The following is an 18,639-nucleotide window of genomic DNA, read 5'->3' as shown; positions in this document are numbered from 1 at the left end:
CCTGAATATAGAGAAAGAATGAAGGAATTAAGAAAGGAAAGTTGGTGCAGCTGTCTTGGACGCTTGAAAGATTTTAGTCGGAACTGTTTCGAGTAGAGGAAGTTGCAAACCAAAGGCTGGAAACTTAGGTCTCTGATCCTGCAAGCTGGAGAATAAAGGTTAGAGAAAGAGGATTTGGGATTCACCCATTCCCATCTTCCCCTCTTCCTTTCTTTGCATCATGTTTTATGTAGGAACCTGCCTGGCAAAATGCTTTGCACAGCCTGTATCTCTTGCTTGCACAATGACATTAGAGGATTTTAATGTTGGCACAGGAATGTGCACCCGTAGACACATGTGTGGTCAGATAGGGACTGGGCTTCTGTGTGTACTGACACCGTCTGTCTAATTCACAGTTCTCTGCCCAGGAACAAATGGAAATGGCCGTGCTGGTCCGGGGTGATGCTCCAAGCCTGTACAGCCCCTGCCCTGTCTGCCATGCGGCTGGCTTTTGGGTGTCATAGTGAGTGGATTAAAGACTACTTGGCTTTCTCAGCTTGTATAGTTGCTGTATCCTGCATTATTTACATTACAGAGTTCTGGCAGGCCTCTCCCTTTTGATGTTATTGATATTAAAACAGAGTAATTCTTCATTTTACAGAGCAGGGCTTCTCGTCCAGCTCCAGCAGGCTTGACTGTGGGGCTCCCAGGGCCTTGGTCGCTCTTGCAGTGAAGGCAGTGATGAGATGTCCCCTGGGAGCTGGGCTGGGGCCTGGTGGGGACCGGAGGTGCTGGTGGAGTTTGGGATGGAGATGACACCCTGCTATATAAACTGCGATTATGAATGGGGAGCCTGACTGGTTGAATCCTGTTGTGTGTAAACACTGCCTGAACTTGCAGAGGGGTTGTCTCTCTGGACTTGCTGGTGTGTATGCCAGCAGTGGATTTTCCTTCCTTTTTGGCCTCCTTGGATGCTAAGTGAGTAACATGAATGTCATTATGAAGTGCCCTGTTATCTAAGCTGTTCACTTCCTATAGATGTGATGTGATATGAAAAATCCCCTGCGATTGCATGATGTATTTTCATTCCCAGGGATCTCTTTATAAAACTGGGAGCATGATCAGCAGGAGAGATGGGGAGGCTGCTGCTTTTGAATTGTTCCCCCAGAGCAGGCTGCTGCCGGGGCCATTCCCTAGGTGTGTTTCCAGGAGCCGGCAGTGATTTGATAACCCCCATCCAGCTCGTGTCCTCATTGCTGGGGCCAGTTGTCTTTGCACATCAGACCTCCCTGAAGGAGGGCCTGACCAGCGAGCTGGGCTTGAAATACTTGAGACTGTGCAGAGGGCTTTGCCTCTGGAATTATTTTCCAGTACTGTATTCACCATATCCGTGTTTACCATCAGTGTAACTATTCATTTCTAGTTCAGAGGCTTAATGTTTCTGACCTGCTTGCTCTAGCCATCACATGGATGCTGGGGCTGATACAGAACTGGGTGTGTGCATGGAGCTGCTGATGAAGCAGAGCAACAGCTCTCTTGAGGTTTGGCAGAAAATAGCTTTTTTTTTTTTTTAATTCTCGACATTTTTCTTGGCAAAAACAAAAGGAAGCTTTAGCAGGTAGAAGGTTGTTGCCTCACCACAGAAACATGTTCTCGCATATGACTGCTGCAAGGGCAAAACCACTAGCTGAGCCCAGCCCTAACTGTGGCCAATGTTTGCTGTCTCAGTTAGTGATTAAAAATCCTGTTCTCATTGGATCATGAGACATATGAATATTAAGCTTATACCAGTCAGCTTTTTAATCAGTGTTAATTGCTGACTTTCTTAAACCAGATTGTTTTTTTTTTTAATCTGGTAACAGAAATAAAGGGGAATTTCCAAAGAACTCAATGTTAATCTCTCTCTTTTTGTTAAAGCCACCGTGAAATTGCAGAAATAGAGTTATGCAAAAGATAAATGGTGCCCAGTGTGGCTGGACTGATCAGTGGGAAATGATGAACCAAACTGATGCAGGCCAATGAGCATGTCCACACTGAACAAAATTGAACTGGAAGTACATTTCTAATTAAACTGGGTCAACCATGTGTGCAAACCAGGTCTCTAAAGATAAGTATTTGGAGCTTTATTTTTTCCAGTGCTTTGCACATGGTGTCATTTGTTTTACCTATTCAAAGGGGGTGTAAAATGCTAACAGTGACATGCTAGTGCTTTATGCTCACCTTACACTCATTTGATTACAAAGTAAGTGGTGAATAAGGATCAGTGCTGGTGAGGCAGTCCCTCGAGGTGGGCTAGTGACTAGTTTCAGAAACCCATGCTTGTTAGGTACTTGGCTTTCTGCAACCCTTCTGTTACTGAATTTAGTTATGAATATAGTTGTGCAAACAGATGTCAAAAATGCATTTTTTCTGTAAGTCTTAATGGTGCAAACATGAAAACATCTTTGCAGTGTTAATGCTGAAAGCACAGGAAAGTAGCCTGCAAGTACTGCTAATACACAGGTTTGTACATCAAGGTAAATTTTGGAGTTGTTCAGACTTCCTGTTTTTTTGAGGTAAAACAAAATACTAACACTAACAAAATACAATTGCTTGCACATTTGTCTTTAGTTATCCCATCTTCCTCCTCTGACCTCAACAAATCCCAGTTCCTCTGTTGAATCTTTTAGGATTGCGACTACCACGATAACCCCACGTCCCGCATGAGTCCATGGCCACCACCTCTGACCCGACAGCTCTGCAGTGGCCTTCTCCGTCTGTCTGGTACCCGTTGGGTCAGAAGCAGCGCGCCGTGGCTGTTGCGGGTTGCTCGTGCGTTCGCTGGCTGGCTGCGAGAGGAGGGTGCTGCCTGCCCTGCTGGCAGCTGGCAGAGAGCACGAAACCTCCGAGCCCCCTCTGGGCCTTTGACTTTGGAGGCAGGGAGTTTGCCTGGGTTTCCCTCTCCTCTGCTCAGGCTCTGATTTGCACAAAGCCTGTGGGATTTTAGTCATCTCTGAGAGCTCTGTCTTTCTGCCAGTTTTGGTTGAAATGGGCTGGCAAGGTTAAATCGCGGGTGGATGCAAGGACAGCACAATCATGTAAGCCTTTTTTTTTTTTTTTTCCTTAAGAAACCTGGCTAAGTAAGCTTCTGTCTTTGGTGCTGGAAGAAGGCTTGCAATTCTCTGTAATTCTGCATCCCTCTGGGAACCCAAAGGTTCAGAACCTAGGAGGCAATAGAGACACTCGGCAGGCAGTTTTTTTGATATGTTGTTTTCTATACTGTTTGATTTTTTTCCTCCTTTTTAAAAAGGCATTTTTGTTGTTTGTGGAGACCTAGCTTGTGATACTTAAATATGTGCATTGGCAATGCTGTAGAGTTTCAGCTGATCTTGCAAAAATTTTCGCCTGTGCTTATTACCAGATTAATCCTAAGGAGCAATGAGCTGTTGGTGGTATATTTTGGCATCTGGATGTGGATGACAGAACGTGCAAAGAAGCTGCCAAAGGAAGTTATTTTGAAACTGGTGGATGATTAAACTTTTAGAGTCATTTTTAATGTGAATACAATTAGAAGAAGATGTTAAAGCAGGGATGCCAGTTTTTAAAGCTTACATTATACCTATAAACCAGGCTACAGATATTTGCTACTCAGCTTTTCTCCAGTAAGCTGGATGCTGAGTGGAACGTTTGGGTTGTTTTGCTGTTTTGTTCTACTTTTTCCTTCTTGACAGATGTTTTGTGATGCAATGCAGCTGGTTGGACTGGCTATTGCCATTACAAGCTGCAAGCAAGGAGGTGGTGTTCAGAGCTGGGAGACTGAGAGCGGGGTTTGCGTCTGAATCACGGGAAGGGATCTGGTGAATATTTGCTGACACTTGCAGTTTTATCAGCTGGACTAGTGGATGTCGGCCTCAGTTTTTAATATACGTAGATACGTGTATGCACGCACATTCGCCTGTAGTACCTTGGACCCCATTGTATGTGGTGCTGTACAGCAAAGATGCCATTTCTGCCTGGGAAAACTTGGTCTGATATGCCAAGTGATGAATCATGAGTGAGAGGAAAGGAATCTAGCCAGATATATGTGCCTGCGAAAATACATGTATTTTAATTCATCAGAATAGCAAGTGTCCTCTGTTCCCATCTGCCCTTCATCCATGGCTTTATGAAGAGAGTAATTTCTGTGAACTTTGGGTAGTGAACTTTACAGTGAACGCTGGGTAGTGGTAACGCAGTTGTTTGTCAGGCACCATTACGCATAGGGACACATTGCCGTAATGGCATAGGTTAGTTTCTCCCGTCCCAAAGTCCAGCTCAAACCTGCAAAGGGTTGTGTGAATGGATTTTCTCCGATGGAGAAAGCATTGAATCTACACACTTTTTCAGTGAAAAACTTGGTACAAGCAGGATTTGTTCTGTTTGAGAAATTTGACCTTTCATGGGACAAATTCAGGTCCAATAAATTTAACAGCAGAAATTCCCACTGATTTCAGTGGAACCAGAAGAGTGTCACTGGCATGCAAGACCACAAGGGTTAGGAGACATGTAAGGAGCTGTTGGGGGGAAGTCCTGTAGGGAACCATCAGAAACTTGACTGGGGCCAGTCTAGTACAGCCAAGAGCAGGTCCCAGGAGAGCAAGTCAGTCCCTGGCCAGTGCAGGGGCTCTGCATTTATTTTACCCAAATGTATAGTTCACTATACAGTGAGCTTCATCTTACACTGAACAAAATGAACCTGGATTCTTTAAACAGGACAAGGCAAAGAGATCAGAGTTTCAAAATCTGGTAAAGCTTTTTCGGAGGTTAGTGCAGGTGGTCCCTTTTGTTACCAGCTCTTCCCATGAGTTAGCTGCTGCTTTTGTTTTACGGGTGCTGGCAATTGCTCTTCAGTGCCGTTTCAGGTTCCTCAGCACTTCAGCTGTAATGCATTTAGCTATTTTCTTGAAATTATTCTGCAGGGTGGGTTTCTTTTTTTTTTTCTCTCAAGAGTTCACTGTTCATTTCTTTCCCTGCCTTGATTGACTTCAATCCCTAAAAGTAATACAGAGAACTGGAAGATATGGCATTGAAAAGTAACTGCTTGTAGCTCTTCAGAAACTATTATTGCCCATCCGACCTTTAATTTGCTCGAGAGGAGAGCCTTTGCCAACTGGGCTTTTGCTCTATTAAGCTGATTAGTTTAGAAAAGAATAACACCAAGGCTCCTTTCAAATTCAGATTTTTCTTTAGGAAAGTAAACTTGGAAGCACAATTCTTTCTTAATTTAATTGGAAAAGCAAGGTATACTTGACTTCTTTTAAGAATAATTAAATAGTCTGGTTTTATTTTAGAAAACAACTTTATACTGAAAATCTCCTCAAACTTTTAACTCTTTCTCCCTTGAGCTTCGTGGACCATCTGGCCAATGGGGTTTTTGAAGAGAATGGGAACTGACTGCTTGCAAGATTAGTGCCGTGTAGTTCATCTCGTACAGAGCTCATTCAGAAATCTGGTGACTGATGTGTTTTTTCACAGACTAATTGTGTCCATTAGCTCCCTTCTTATTTTTGCAAATGATGCCTCACATGGAGCCAAACGGAGACACTGAGAATAGGTGCTCCCACCTCCAAGTGAAATACTGTGTGAAGACGTGTGTGTATGTGTGAAAAATAAGACCTTTCTTTGGGCAAATCTCAGATCTGCTAAACTCAACAGCAGAACTCAGTAGATTCAGGATTTTGCCTTCAGGATTCACCTCAGGAAAAGAGAGTTGTAGGAGGCTAGTTGTCATGAAGTATTTAAGGAAAGGCTCAGAGACCAGAAGAGAAACCCATCAAATGCCCCACAGATTTTTAGTATTGCAGCACCTGTGTATTATTTTCTCAGTGCATTTTAATGCTGCTCAGCGCACTGGCTAAGGGGCCGCCTGTCCCCTCCAGAGCCATGTTTGCTCTCTCACACAGCTGTATGTACAGAGACACATATCCACGTGCCATTGTAATCTGTGCAAGAAAAACACCAGCAGAACTGGAGTGAAAAAGTAAATCACCTTTAAAATTATTGTAGCTGCAGTCATCTCTGCTAGAATTTTCTGTCAGAGTTGTATACTCTGCTGGCCTTAAATTCCATTTAAAAAAAACTCTAAAACCCACAATTTTAACCTGTGCAGAGCCTCATCCATGTTCTGCATTGTACGCAAGAGAAAATTCAACTGAATTACAACATTTATTGCACACAAAGGATTTTTATCACAATTTTAAAAAATTCAGTGATACAATTACCGAGAGTTTATATGTGCATGCAAAGTTATATTTATGTGGGAGAGCAGACTATTAAAGCCTTCTTTGTTAGGGTGAATCTGGGAAAGCTGCATTACTTCCAAACTTATAACACGAATTTCATAACATGGGACTCATAATTGGTTTGTGCAGCTTGGCCTTCAGAGCTTCATGGTGGTGGTGAGCCAAGAAAACCTCTCCTTTGGATTCCTGCTCCAAAAGGCCAGCCACCGCTCCGCTGACGTAAAGTCAGACCTCCGCTTCCTTTTAGCGGGATGGGGCTGGGGAGGCACGTTTAACTGGTTGTGGCGTAGCCCAGAAGGGATGTGCTGCGTATAGATGTCCTCTAGTTCCCTGCATTTCTGTAAATGGATGAGTCAGGCAGAGAACATTCACTGGGGTGGAGGAATTGCTACCTCACCCGAGACTTAGTTTCTTGAACAGGTCTTGCACTATGAAATGAGAGGTTTCCAAAGCCTGAGTGTTTTTTTTGTTGTTGTTTTTTGTTTTTCCCCTAAACTGTTTGTTTTTCTGGATGAATAGAACTTGGGTGCCACAGGCCTCTGCTTTCATAAATCAGCGCCGGGCCGCGCAGGTGTGGAGCGGGGCTGGCATGGTGCCAGGGCACTTGCAGCCAGCCCGCCCGCGGCAGCGAGGAGCCCGGCTGCACGGTCCCAGCGGCCGGCCCGCGCGCCTCCCGCTGCGGCACCGCCGAGCCCTTCGGAGGAAGAAAGGCTCCTGTGTTTGCGAAATCGCCGCTCTCTTGGCACGGCTCGATAGCAGCATCCTTGTATGCTTGCATTTCTGAGGTTGGGAACCCTACAGTATGTTTCAACAGATGTTAAGAGGCGTGACAAATGTTTAAACCCAGGATGAATGGCAAGGCTGTTTAAACCGTTACTTATGTCAATACTGAAATTTAGGCTTAGAGAAATCGGGTTTTATGTCCCAATAAATAAAATATGAGGAAGGAGGATAAGCTGAGCAGCCTGCTTTTCACACCTCTCCTCCCCTTCACTCTCTAAATTGCTCTCTAGATCTGCATTTAGCCCCAAAACATTGCTTTTCTTTCTGCCCCGGTCCTGGCTGCTGTTCAGGGTGCTTGGCTAAGCGCAGGCTTTGCTGCGGGAGCACGACGACGTCCCGTGGGAGCTGAGGGGCCTGAAGCATGCCCTGAAAGTTGAGCAGCTGGCTGATTTCCTGAACGGAGGACAACAGGAATTTGGGAGAGTTTTAATCTTCCCCTCAGACTTCCCTGAAGTATTTCCAGATATGAAACCGTGTGGGCCAGATGCAGCCCTGTGACAGGCAGCGGGAGCCTGGTCCATCGCCAGGAGCAGCTCCACCACCTACAGCCCTGCCTGTCGGCAGTGAGCGCAGCCCCAAGCGCAGCAGCGGCTGGTGGCCTGAGATGTGGCTGCAGGAGCTACGTGCTTCAGTGAGCTGCAGCTCCGAACTGCCCTCTGTTCTCCGCCAAGGGCTAGGGTGTTTTTTAGCATTTCTTGGGAGGAATGCCCCTGGACTTCGTTCCTCCACGGGCTGGCAGGTGTATCAGGGGATCGCAAAGCTTTCGGAGGAACCAAAGAGGTTATCCTTGTCCCGGTTCTGCATGCCTTTCGCGTTGTTTGGCAACTTCACATGGCAGTAGGACTTTAAATACCATGTCTGCATTTCACTGAGTGCCGGGGAAGCCGCGGGGATGGGTACTTCCCAAATTCCCCTAAATGAGCAGGGGAGAGCGGGAGATTACACTTGCTTCTGATAGCCACCCTGATTTTGAATAAGCAGTGGACAAAATTACTTTCTCCATAACATGACTAGTCTTGTATTCTCACAAGTGCTTAGTATTTAGCTTGACCTTGCTAACCGCAATGTGAATTGCCTCAGTGAGGGTGGGTTTCAGCTAGTGCTGATGCTTTTGAACCCCCCAATTGATCTCTAGTTCAGTCTTCGATGATCTGGCAGTAGCCTTGAGTGGTTCGTATTTTGCATAGGGCTGGTAGTCTGATCAAAACTGAATAACATACTGGTATTGCAAAAACGTAGATATTCAAATACATATTTGTTAAAGGACTTCAATCCATTCCTTTGTTTCATTTTCTTTTCCCACTGGTCTGCAGTCAAACACAGACAAACATTAGGCAAAGCAAACAATCTGCATTTCCACTTGTACAATGGGAGGAAATAGGAACTGAAAGGATTTAAAAAAAAAGAAAAAAAAAAGACACAGAAACTGTTTCTGGTAGCTGAGTGCCTCTTGGGTTTTGCAGTTCATGAGGGCTGTGGTATAGTCATTTGCAGCAAGGGTGAAGAAATGTCCTTTCTCTCCAATGATCAAGGTTGTTCTGCCCAGTATCATTCAAATGATCCTGATTCATCCCTCCCGTCTAGCCTGTGTGGACTTTGCTAGAGTTTTAAATAATTGATAAAAGTTAGATGTTGTAGTCTCTTCTCTTGACTAATGTGCTGCTATTTTAATATATAGGAAGCCCTATACTGCTGCTAACTAACTGTCTTCTGTAGTGTTATGAGTTAGTGACTTGTTTGTTTGTTTGTTTGTTTAAGCATGTGACATAATGGTTGAGAGAAATTCCAAATTTTTATACCTTAAACTTTATAAAGTTAATATTTTCACTTCAGATGAGCACAAAATATTTATCTGTTTCTGAGACAAGAGAAAACAAAGCTGGGGGGAAAAGCAGTGGGAGTGGTAGAGTGGCCTGCTTTGCGCAGAAATAGGGCAGTGGTGTTTGCTAGGAAGAGAGCTCATTTTTCACTGCATATTCAGCTCATTTTTGCTACATATATTTTCTAATCTTTACAAAATTATCCTATTTTTGGTTTGTAATGCAGTGTAACATCTTAATTTTTGAGTAATTTTTCATTTTTTTAATAAATAGTATATAGCTCTAATAATTCTTCATTAATGTAACTTACTTTGCCTTATAGTCTACTGAATGTTATTAATTAACTTTCATTCTCTATATATCTATGTGCAAACTTGTTAGATTTTACTGTTAATGTTTTATGGCTTCAGTTTAGGGGCATGCTAAATAGTGTTCAGCTTTATAGTTTGGCCTATATTTCTTCTGAGAGTGTGATAAATCTTACCTAACTTCCTGGAACATATCCAATGATAAAGCAGTATGAGAATTGACATATAGGAAAAAAAACATGTAAACCTTGAAGGGCATGTCTTGATTATTTACAGTGTATTAATATTTATGTCATTGACCACACTGGCCAGCTGTGGACAAGGGTGGCCTTACTTTGCACACTTTATCTTCCCTGATAAGAAGATAAAAGCCAGGTAAAGATAAAGATAAAAGCCTGGTAAGAAGATAAAAGTTGGTTCTGAAGCCAACATTACATTTAAGTCAATCAAGCAGTCCTGGTTCAACCTAAGACTTTGGTTGGTGGCATCTAATGTTAGCCCAAGAGCAATGGAGATGCTTTAGGTTGCTGAAGTAGCAACTCAGGAGCTTGCTCTAGTGCTGCAGTCTGGGCTTTTTGCTCTTGCTATCACTGCGTTAATGGCAGACAGCTATCCCAGTGCCGTTCAAGGAGGGTGCTTATGGTGGACAGGGAAGGGAAAATATTTTCTCCAGTTACTGCCCCAGCAGGAGCGTTCATACTATGTTGGCTAAGTGTTTGGGGTGAGATTTAGGACTGTCTGGAAGTTGGGTGCTGAAGGGAGGATGTGTGTGAAAGGACAACTTTGTTGCATCCACATCGTCAGCATTGCCTGGAACAGAAACAGTGTTCAGGCGGTGCAGCTGGGCTGTGGTTTTGCAGAAGTCCCTGCATCTTGCGCTGCTGGCGTGAGAGCAGTCACTTACAAGGAGGGTGCGCTACAGCTGGGACATGGCGCTAAGGGTTATGCCAGAGCTGACCTGGGGCAAGGCCTGGGCTTTCACATCTCAGCACCTCTCAGTATCACAAAAAAAGGAAGAAATGGTCTAGAGGAATACGATAGTTTGATTTACATCTCTAGAATACAGTAGACGTTCAGAGACACTGTGACAGAAGTGTCACCAAGACTTTGTAATGCCAGTCAAAGTAGACTTTCTGGAGCCATAATCATCACTGAAATCCAGTGCTAGTTTTCAGTGCATGAACTACCCTGAGCTCTGCCTCAGACCATTAACTAGCAAAAACAAGCTATAAACTTCCAAACTTTTAATATCTTGTTCCTTGGTATTTATTCCTGTCCCATTTAAATTTTCTCCTTACTACTGTTTTTGTAGCTGGAAGGCTCCAGGTATGACTGCAGTGGTTTATCTCACGTCCTTCCTCTCGCCTCTTTTGGTACCAGCGGCCAAGAAGAGGAGCGCAGACCAGTCTTCCTGGCAGAGCTTTCCTTTAAACTGTCATAGAGTGACACTTCTCAGCACCAAAACGCTGCAGCTCCAGGTGTCCAAACCCCGTACACTTGTTTACATTAGTCAAGACCCCAGGGAACAGCAGGATGTCCGCTGTGGGCAGCCATGTGCTGGAAAACAGTGGCTGTGTCTAGACTGCAGTGAAAGGGCAGTATATCTGCCAGTTTTATGCTCTTGGCATCCTCCTTCGTGCCCTGGGGAGCCCACGGCAGCTGTGCTGGAGGCTGTTCGTGCCTACCCGCAGCCTGAGCGATCGGCAAGGCTGGTGCTGGCAGGCCGGCTCCGGGGCTGGCCTTAGCAAGCATTGCTCATCTCTTCTAAAGAGCTAGGTCGAAGCAGAAAAGACCTCTGTAGGTGGAAGGGGAAACAGAAGGATCATGACTTTGTTAAGGTCATGTGGAACAGAAAATGGAGTTTCCTGAAGCCCCGTGCAGAGTATTGTTCATTTGGCGCATAGTCCCTTAAAGGCTTTCCTTGTGTTACCAGGATGGAACGGGTGGTGAGGAGAGGGGCAGAAGCGTGGGTCCCATCCGTCGGGGCCCGGAAAACCGAGCTTGGCGGTCTGTCAGCAACCGCAGGGCCCCACACTGATTTACCTGAGATGGGCTCAAATTTCAAAGTTTGCAAGTGGGTTTTGAAAGGAAACCAACTGGCTGAAATTCCCTTGCAGTAACAGCTTGCAGCTAAACAGCTGGGCCTTCACCCTGCTCTCGGAGAGTGGGTGGCAGCAGGCTGCCTTAGCTATCCTGCGAGAAGAGCCTTTGCATGAAAAAGTCCTCTGGCCCTGCAAGCCTTCTCCACCTTGAACAGTCAGGATTTTCTCTCAAGTACAGACCCTAGAAGTGCATGTAAGGTCCTGGGAGTGGTATCTGCCAGCTTTCTGGATTACATAGGCAGGCAGTACTGTCTGAAGGGTCACCTGGGACTTGCGTAGCCCCTGCAGAGGTGTTTCCACCTGTTTGTGCCTGTGTGCAGTGTCCATGCACTGCACGCGCAGTGTGGCTGATTGCAGTGTGTGTTTGATGTGAAATTGCCCTGGGCATGAGCACCAAGGTGAAAGCTGGCAAGTGCAGAGGCTTCTGGCATCTCTGAGATATCCCTGCACATAGGAGTCTTGCAGCTTTGCCAAACGCTGCTTTTAAGGGAGGAAAGGCTGAGGTTGTGCTTCTGGCTCCAGAAGGGAAATGGAGACAGATGAGGGGACTTTCACGCGGTCAAAACTACCAGCCGTGTATTGTGCTGGGATCCTAGGGCAGACAGCCGCTGTCCTTCGCATGCACTTTTTTCTGCTGCAGTTAAATGGGGACAGCTACATCAGACAGACCCAGAAATGTGGAAATAAATGAGCACCTGTTGCCAAAAAGGAAGCGTGTGATAGGACTGCTGCAGGCTGCCTTGGCACCGAGCGCAGCATTGACACGAGAGGAGGGGAAGGGGATCAGTCACAGGACATCTGCTTTGCATGGTCTGTACTTTAAATTGTCTGTTTTGGACCTGTCAGATCACTAGTGGAGAGACAGCCCTGTGGAAGCTGTTGTTCACTCCTAGGAGGAGAGGGGTGTGCAGGATGTGGGAGGGAAGTTACCAAACCAGACTTTCCAGATGTGATCCACTGGTGGAAGCATCTTATCATTTCAGGTGTATGTTGCTGAGAACTGGGACCTTGGGTCTCTCTTTGTAATAGCGGCCTGAGCCTGAGAGTCCCAGAAATTTTTGCTTGGGCCTAATAGGAAGAAGTGTTGTCCATAACTCAGTGCATCTTTATATAAGTATACTAAACTCCTGTAAAGCCCTTTTATCAGCTAATAGCTTGACAACTAATGCTAGTACTCTTTTTTGATCTACATAGAATAATACGTGTCTTGACTCTCTGCAGAGGATGTAGATAAATGTTGCCCTTATCTAATTGAATTAAGAAAGCAAATGCATATGTAGTAGAAATAACATCAAATGATCCGTCCCATTCCATGTGTATGTCTCCCTGCTGAGATAATGCAGTTGGAGCTCATCAGAGCCAGAGCTCTGGCATGAAACATCTCCTGCAAATGTGGCCATGATGAGCAGCGTGCAGATTTGAAAAATGCATATAGCTGACTCCAAGTTTGCAGAGTGTTACTGTAGTGACTAACTGGCAATTGCAACAGACTTCATGTGGGGATATTTTGAGGGGGAGAGAAGGAATTTAGCTGGACTCAAAGCTAATGGGGGAATTTCTTCCAGCTTGGATACCTCACCACAATGTAGGCAGGAACTTCAACCTTAGAAAGTCATTGAGCTTCAGAATTCTTCAAGTCTAAGCTTTGTATGAGCTTGATAGTGCTTAATGCTGTATTCTTGGGCAGGAATATGCATGATTTGCAGATGGAACTGTTGAATGTTTTGGCTGCATTCTTGAGAGTTGCAATGTGCTCTCAAACTGAACATTTGGGTGAAAGATGAAACCTTTTATTAGCGAAACAGGGTCCCACAGACCACTCCACTCAGCCCAATTTCTGAGGCAATGCACACTGGATCTTAAATTGCAGCAGCTTGATTCCCTTTAGTGATCTGGAGAGGATGAGCTCCCACGGAGGGCTGGTAGTGCAATGCCTCTTGTGCTTCCTTCCCTTGGAATACACCTCTGGATTAAATCAAAAAGGGTGAACTTTTATAGGTTATCTTTTCTCTGGAAGTAAGTGCATCTATTGATCTCATTCAGTCAGGAAACAGTTAAAACAGTCAGGCAGTGGCTCCTAGAAGCTTTAAACAAAAAGCCAGGAATACCACCTCTCTAAAAACAATTCAAACATGCTCAACCTTGTGGCTGCAGCAGAAGTAGCAATGTTGTGGGTTCCCACGAACTCTGCCTAACCTCTGAGATTTATTGATAAATGAAAAAATAAGGGGTCAGGCCCTGAAACCTTTCCTTACTTCGGCACTGGTCTCCCTGCATTAGCAAGAACTCCAGGGCTCGGCTCAGGATGTTTACTGCTTTTAAAGATATCAAGGAAAACAAACTTGAAACAGTTTGAAAAACCAGTATAAAGGACAGAAACCTGCGATTTTAATTCTGACTGCCAGAACAGTCATAGTCTGTGCATTAAAGCAACTGTAACATGCAATTTGTTACGCTGCTCAGTTAAGCTGCACAGGCATGAAAGGGGCTTCCTTATGTGGACACATGTCCGCCCAGGCAGGCGCGAGCCCTCGTAGCATGCACTCTTGCAGTAGCACGCTCCCCTTGCCGTGCGCAGCCACTGCTTATGGGAAAATACCCCGTGGGGACTGTTGTTGTTTGAGACATTAGACATCGTTTCTGCTCCTTTTTCATAACCAAATAGACACTAAGGGTCCGAGGAGGAGAAGGCTCTCTTGAATAAAATATAGGAAGTCTCCTGGTGCTTTGATTATTTTGTCTCCAGTGCCTATTACCATATTTCTTGCTACCTTTTCCTTTGGCATTATTTAAAGGAAGTTTGGGGTTATTTTGTGTGTGTGTATATTGGGATGATCTCAGAGGTAAGTGGAAATGATGGTTTGTGCTATGTAATTCTGCCGTGTTGTGTTTGTTACCTACATTAGCAAGGGCAGAGACTTCTGAGAAGCTCCATCTCTCTGTCCAAGGTAAGGACCTTACAACTGGAACTATGAATCCTTTATTTTAGGAAAAGGTACAGGTATAATTGAAATCCATAAATCACATTTTGCCAAAGTGGTGTTAAAATTAGTATCTGGTGATTAAAATGTTATATATACTTAGCTATACTTTCCAAGGTATTCTGTTTTTTTCTTTTCTTTCTTTTTTTTCTGGTCTCAGAATCCATCCCTTTCAGATAAATGATGAAATGTAGATGCAAACATATCTATATGTTAATCTTTTCATGAAGTTAACTTGCTGCCTTCTGCATTTTCCTGCACAAACTTCTGTGGGGGAAAAAGGGAGATTCTGAAGCTTGACACAGCCAAGAAACGTGGAAACCCCTTTTCCAAAGCTGTGATAATAGTTGTTGAAAATAACTTGTGATTTGAAAATCGAAGTGAACTAACAGGAATGAGTTTTTGCTGCTCCTTTACTCTCTGTTCTTCTCCTTTCCCCCTCTTGAGAAGGGTTTGGAGTCTCATGTGCATTGAGCCTCTATTTTACTGCAGGATAAAGGAGCAAAAAGCGTGAGGGTGAGAAGTACAGGGAGGTAATGTAATTTACCTCCATGAAAAGGCAGCTTTACCCAGTCAGAGAGCGTTTACTGCAGGTGAGCCTGTGCAGAGGGATGATTGGATACAGGCCAATGTGTTTCCCTGAGGCTAGCAATAACTTTGCTGCATGTGAGGAAGAGCTGACGCTGAGACAAGGACGGGGAATGGTCCTGCCCTCTCTGCACAGACGGAGCTCGTCTCGGCCAGCAGCCAGCCCCCTTGCAGACACGGGAGCTTTTAGAAATGCAGGCGCAGGAGGGAGTCGTGCAGTCTGTTAGTGGGAGCACATATGTTGTGCCGAGGTGAAGCATGACCCACAAAAAAAAAAGAAATGCTAATTTCTTTCCCACAAATGCTAATTTTCCAAATCATTTTCCCAAGATTTGGCATTTCTCGTCTACAGTGGCAAAAGTATGTGAGAACAGCAGGTTTGCATGCAGTGGAGATGATTGCGTCTTCAAGAGAAAAGATGTCTGCTCTACAGAGGAGGGTTGACCAGGTCTCATGGTTTGAAATCAAAATTGAATGACAAGCCTTTCCCCCTTCCTTATTCTGATGAATTTCCAATAGCCTGTGCAATGTTAGCCTACTTTTTTTTTTTTTTTTTTTTTAGTAAAGAAGAGAAACATATCTCCTTGCTTTATTGTAATTATGAAAATCAGTGTTGCTTCTTGACATTATTCTTGGCAGAATACGCAGCAACCCAGGCGAGGCTTGTCAGCTAGACGGGTTGGTTTTCTGCGGTGCGTAGTGGCCAGAGCCGTGGTGTTATCAGCCTGTTTAATTCCAGGCAAACTTTGGAGTTAAATCAGGGTGCCGGTGTGTCTAGCAGCACTGTATTTTGTGGAAGGCCCTTTCTCGCTGCATTGCCAAGACATTCAATGCCTGGAAGCATTTGCAAACAATGGCCTCCGCCAAAGGCGCAGCGGCTGAGCAGAGGAAGCTCGCTCACCGGGCTTGACGTCAGCCGCCATGGACGCTGACCAAGCGCGGGCATCTGCCGGGGCTCGCGCTCATCACGGTGCGATCTGCAGTCAGGCGTGCTGGGGTGTGTGCCATGGCTCCGGGAGGGTGTGCCTCGTTTATCTTCCTCTTGAGGTCTGTGAAAATATATAAATCCTATCGTTCTCATTGATGAGAAAGAGCTTTGCAATCCCGGGAGTGCTTCCACAGAAAGAGGATGCTTGTAGCAATGTATATTGCTACACAATATATAAAAACTCAGCAGGATTTAGTTTTCTGTAAAAGAAAACATGACTGTGACATATTGCCTGAGAACGAGGAATCATTTTTCTTTGATGCAAAATTGCTTAGTCCTACAAATAACACTCGTATGCAATTTTGAACAGATAGGACCTGCGTTTTAAAATGACATCAACCCAGCTTTTAATTTTGCAGGTGTAAATTGCACCTGCAAATCATTTTGTCTGTGAACTGCAGCATTTCATATTTGCTTTCCTGATTTCTTCTGTCTTACTTAACTGATGGCAGTTAGTTATTTCGATGTACAGCTTTTCAGGCAGTTATTTCAGGAATAAAATTGCAGTCTCAAAGCTTCAAACCCATTTTGAACATTTGGATCATAAGGGAGTGATGGAGGGGAGGAGTTAGGATGCGTAGCCAATCCACTGTTCACACAGCTCTCTCAATACCATCCTGCGCTACGAGATTAGTGTTGGTTATTATGAAAGGACTCTTGTACTTTGCATCTATTGAGCAACTTGATCTAACCACCCTGAGAAATTGTGCAATTTACGGCAAGATTTCTGGTTGCGTCTTGGTTTCTAATTTACGTGCTTATGAACCACATTTGGTCAGTCTCAATATCATGTTTGCTCCTTCAACAGTTTTGTTCCCTATTTCCTCCCTTTTGCTGACTTTGTCTTCAAAACCTAGCGACTTATCTACTCTAAAATTACCAGTTATCAGTTGCTTAACAATGATCATGGGCTGTGGGCATTTCATGAGTGAGGTGCGGGTACGTGTGTCGGCATACACACGGTCACAGCCCTAAGCGAGTTCCTTCCCACCGTCGTAGAGGACTACATTTCAAGTACAAAGCCTCTACATGCTTTTCAGGAGGTAGCTGAGCCATAGTTAACTCAGCTGCAGTGGGAGTATGAAAAACTTAGCACTTCACACTAGAAAGCCTTGAAAAAAATTATGTACAGCTTTAGTTTCTTGGTGGCCACATAGAAGTTGTCAAACTGAAGTCCTGAAGCCCAGAACTTTCTCTTTACCCTGAGACTGGCCCAAGTGTGGTGGGTGGGGAGGTGGGGACAGTGCCAGCTTCAGGACGCTGTGTTTCCCCAGCACATTGCAGCACTGGATCGCAGGACAAGGAGGTCATTCTGGCTTGGTCCTCCTGGGTCTGTGCTGAGATTTCCCAGAAGAGGAGGTTTGTGGGGTGGCAGCACCTGTTGAATGGGAGTTGGATGGAGACCCATAAACTCCTTCCATCTTGTGCTCTGAGAACAGAGGTCTTCTGACATTTCTGCTTTGTTTGTGCTAAAGGGGAAATTCAGCCCTGGAAAGGCAACTCACTTAACCTCAGAACATGGTAAGGCCATGGGCCTGATTACACATTAGCAAACTTCACCTTAGTAATTCTGTGTCACAAGATAGTTACTGATATGTCATTGAAAGCCAGTACTCAAATCTAACTTTAAAATGTGTAATATGCTACTATTTATACAGTGTGCATCCTTGTTTTACCTACAGTATTTTGTTATTTTAACAGGGTCGCCATGTTAAGACTGGGCAGCTAGCAGCAATCAAAGTGATGAATGTTACTGAGGTAAGTACAAAACAAACAGACAAGAAAAGCTGGGGTCAAGGTGAGATAGATCATGAGACTGTAGATAGTTGTGAAAGATGATCTGGTGGTATAAATTATGGTTGCTGAGAATTGGTTCTTGTTTTTTAAAGTATCGAGAGGTGTTAATACAAATAGATTCTTTGGTTTTGATCATAACTGACTGATTGATTATCTGTTTCCAGAGATAGCAAGTGAAAGGTTTCCTGTAGTTCTGTGCTGCCCCTGCCGTGTGTCATCGCATCCTCTCCCCTTGCATGCCAGCCGTTCCTCAGTGCCGTTACCCTGACAGCTAGCAAGCAGGAACGTGTTAGAAATGCAAATGTAGCGCTTTTTTGTTGTTTTTTGACAGGTGAGAGAAGGAGACACTTTAATTGGCCCTGTCCCTGCTCACATTTATAAAGTGGTGTCAGTGTTAGAACATGATGTCAAAAAAGTTGCTAAGTATTGATTTTTGTTCCTCCTTTTAAGAGCACAGCCAGCAGCGAAGCAGCTTGCCTCCATAAGACCATATTAGCCTGAGCTCCAGCGAGGTGGCGGAGGCTCCCGGCTTCCTCTGCTCAAGTTTATTGGACATTTGCAGGGTGCACCTACTCTCACTTAAGACCAAGTCCCTGTTCTGCCCCTCTGGCAGCATGGATGTGCGCTGGGCAGGAGTATAAAACTCTGAGATGAAGTTAGAGTCCTTGTGGTGTACTGTGGAAGGGCCGTAGCCTCAAATAAGGAACAGGTGCTCTGGGCCAAGTCCAGTGTCTGCTGGGGGTATGTCTGTGGGGGTATTTTGGGCAAGCACAAGCAGGCTCTGCCTGCATTTTCGTACGTCCTTTGATTGTCTCAGAAGACAGAGAAACAAATTAGCGTCTGCTTGGGCCTTACCTTGCAGACCAGGTCCAGGTCAACCTTCTGCACTGGCGGTATAGGAAGGCAGCCCTGAAAGAGGAGTGGTCCGAATCGCACGTCGCTCCTCTGAACCGCGGTGCTCCCGGGAGGCTTTCACAAGGCACCTCGGAGGGGTGGCTTGGCTGCCCTTGGGGAATGTGGCTGTGTAGTCAAA

General features: G+C 44.9%; 1 protein-coding gene across 2 annotated transcripts in view; it reads left to right on the top strand.

Moving 5' to 3' along the window:
• The window catches only part of NRK (Nik related kinase), a 108,240-nt gene that overhangs the window by 17,255 nt on the left and 72,346 nt on the right, over positions 1-18,639 (top strand). For both annotated transcript variants that reach the window (XM_067304218.1, XM_067304217.1), the window contains exon 3: positions 17,511-17,567. In XM_067304218.1, coding sequence (XP_067160319.1) covers positions 17,511-17,567 — 57 coding nt within the window. The remainder of the gene's footprint in view (positions 1-17,510; positions 17,568-18,639) is intronic.

This window comes from Apteryx mantelli, chromosome 13 (genome assembly GCF_036417845.1).
Source record: "Apteryx mantelli isolate bAptMan1 chromosome 13, bAptMan1.hap1, whole genome shotgun sequence".
NCBI classification, from domain to species: domain Eukaryota; kingdom Metazoa; phylum Chordata; class Aves; order Apterygiformes; family Apterygidae; genus Apteryx; species Apteryx mantelli.
Note: the sequence above shows the minus strand (reverse complement) of the source record. Positions and strands in the feature narration are given on the sequence as shown.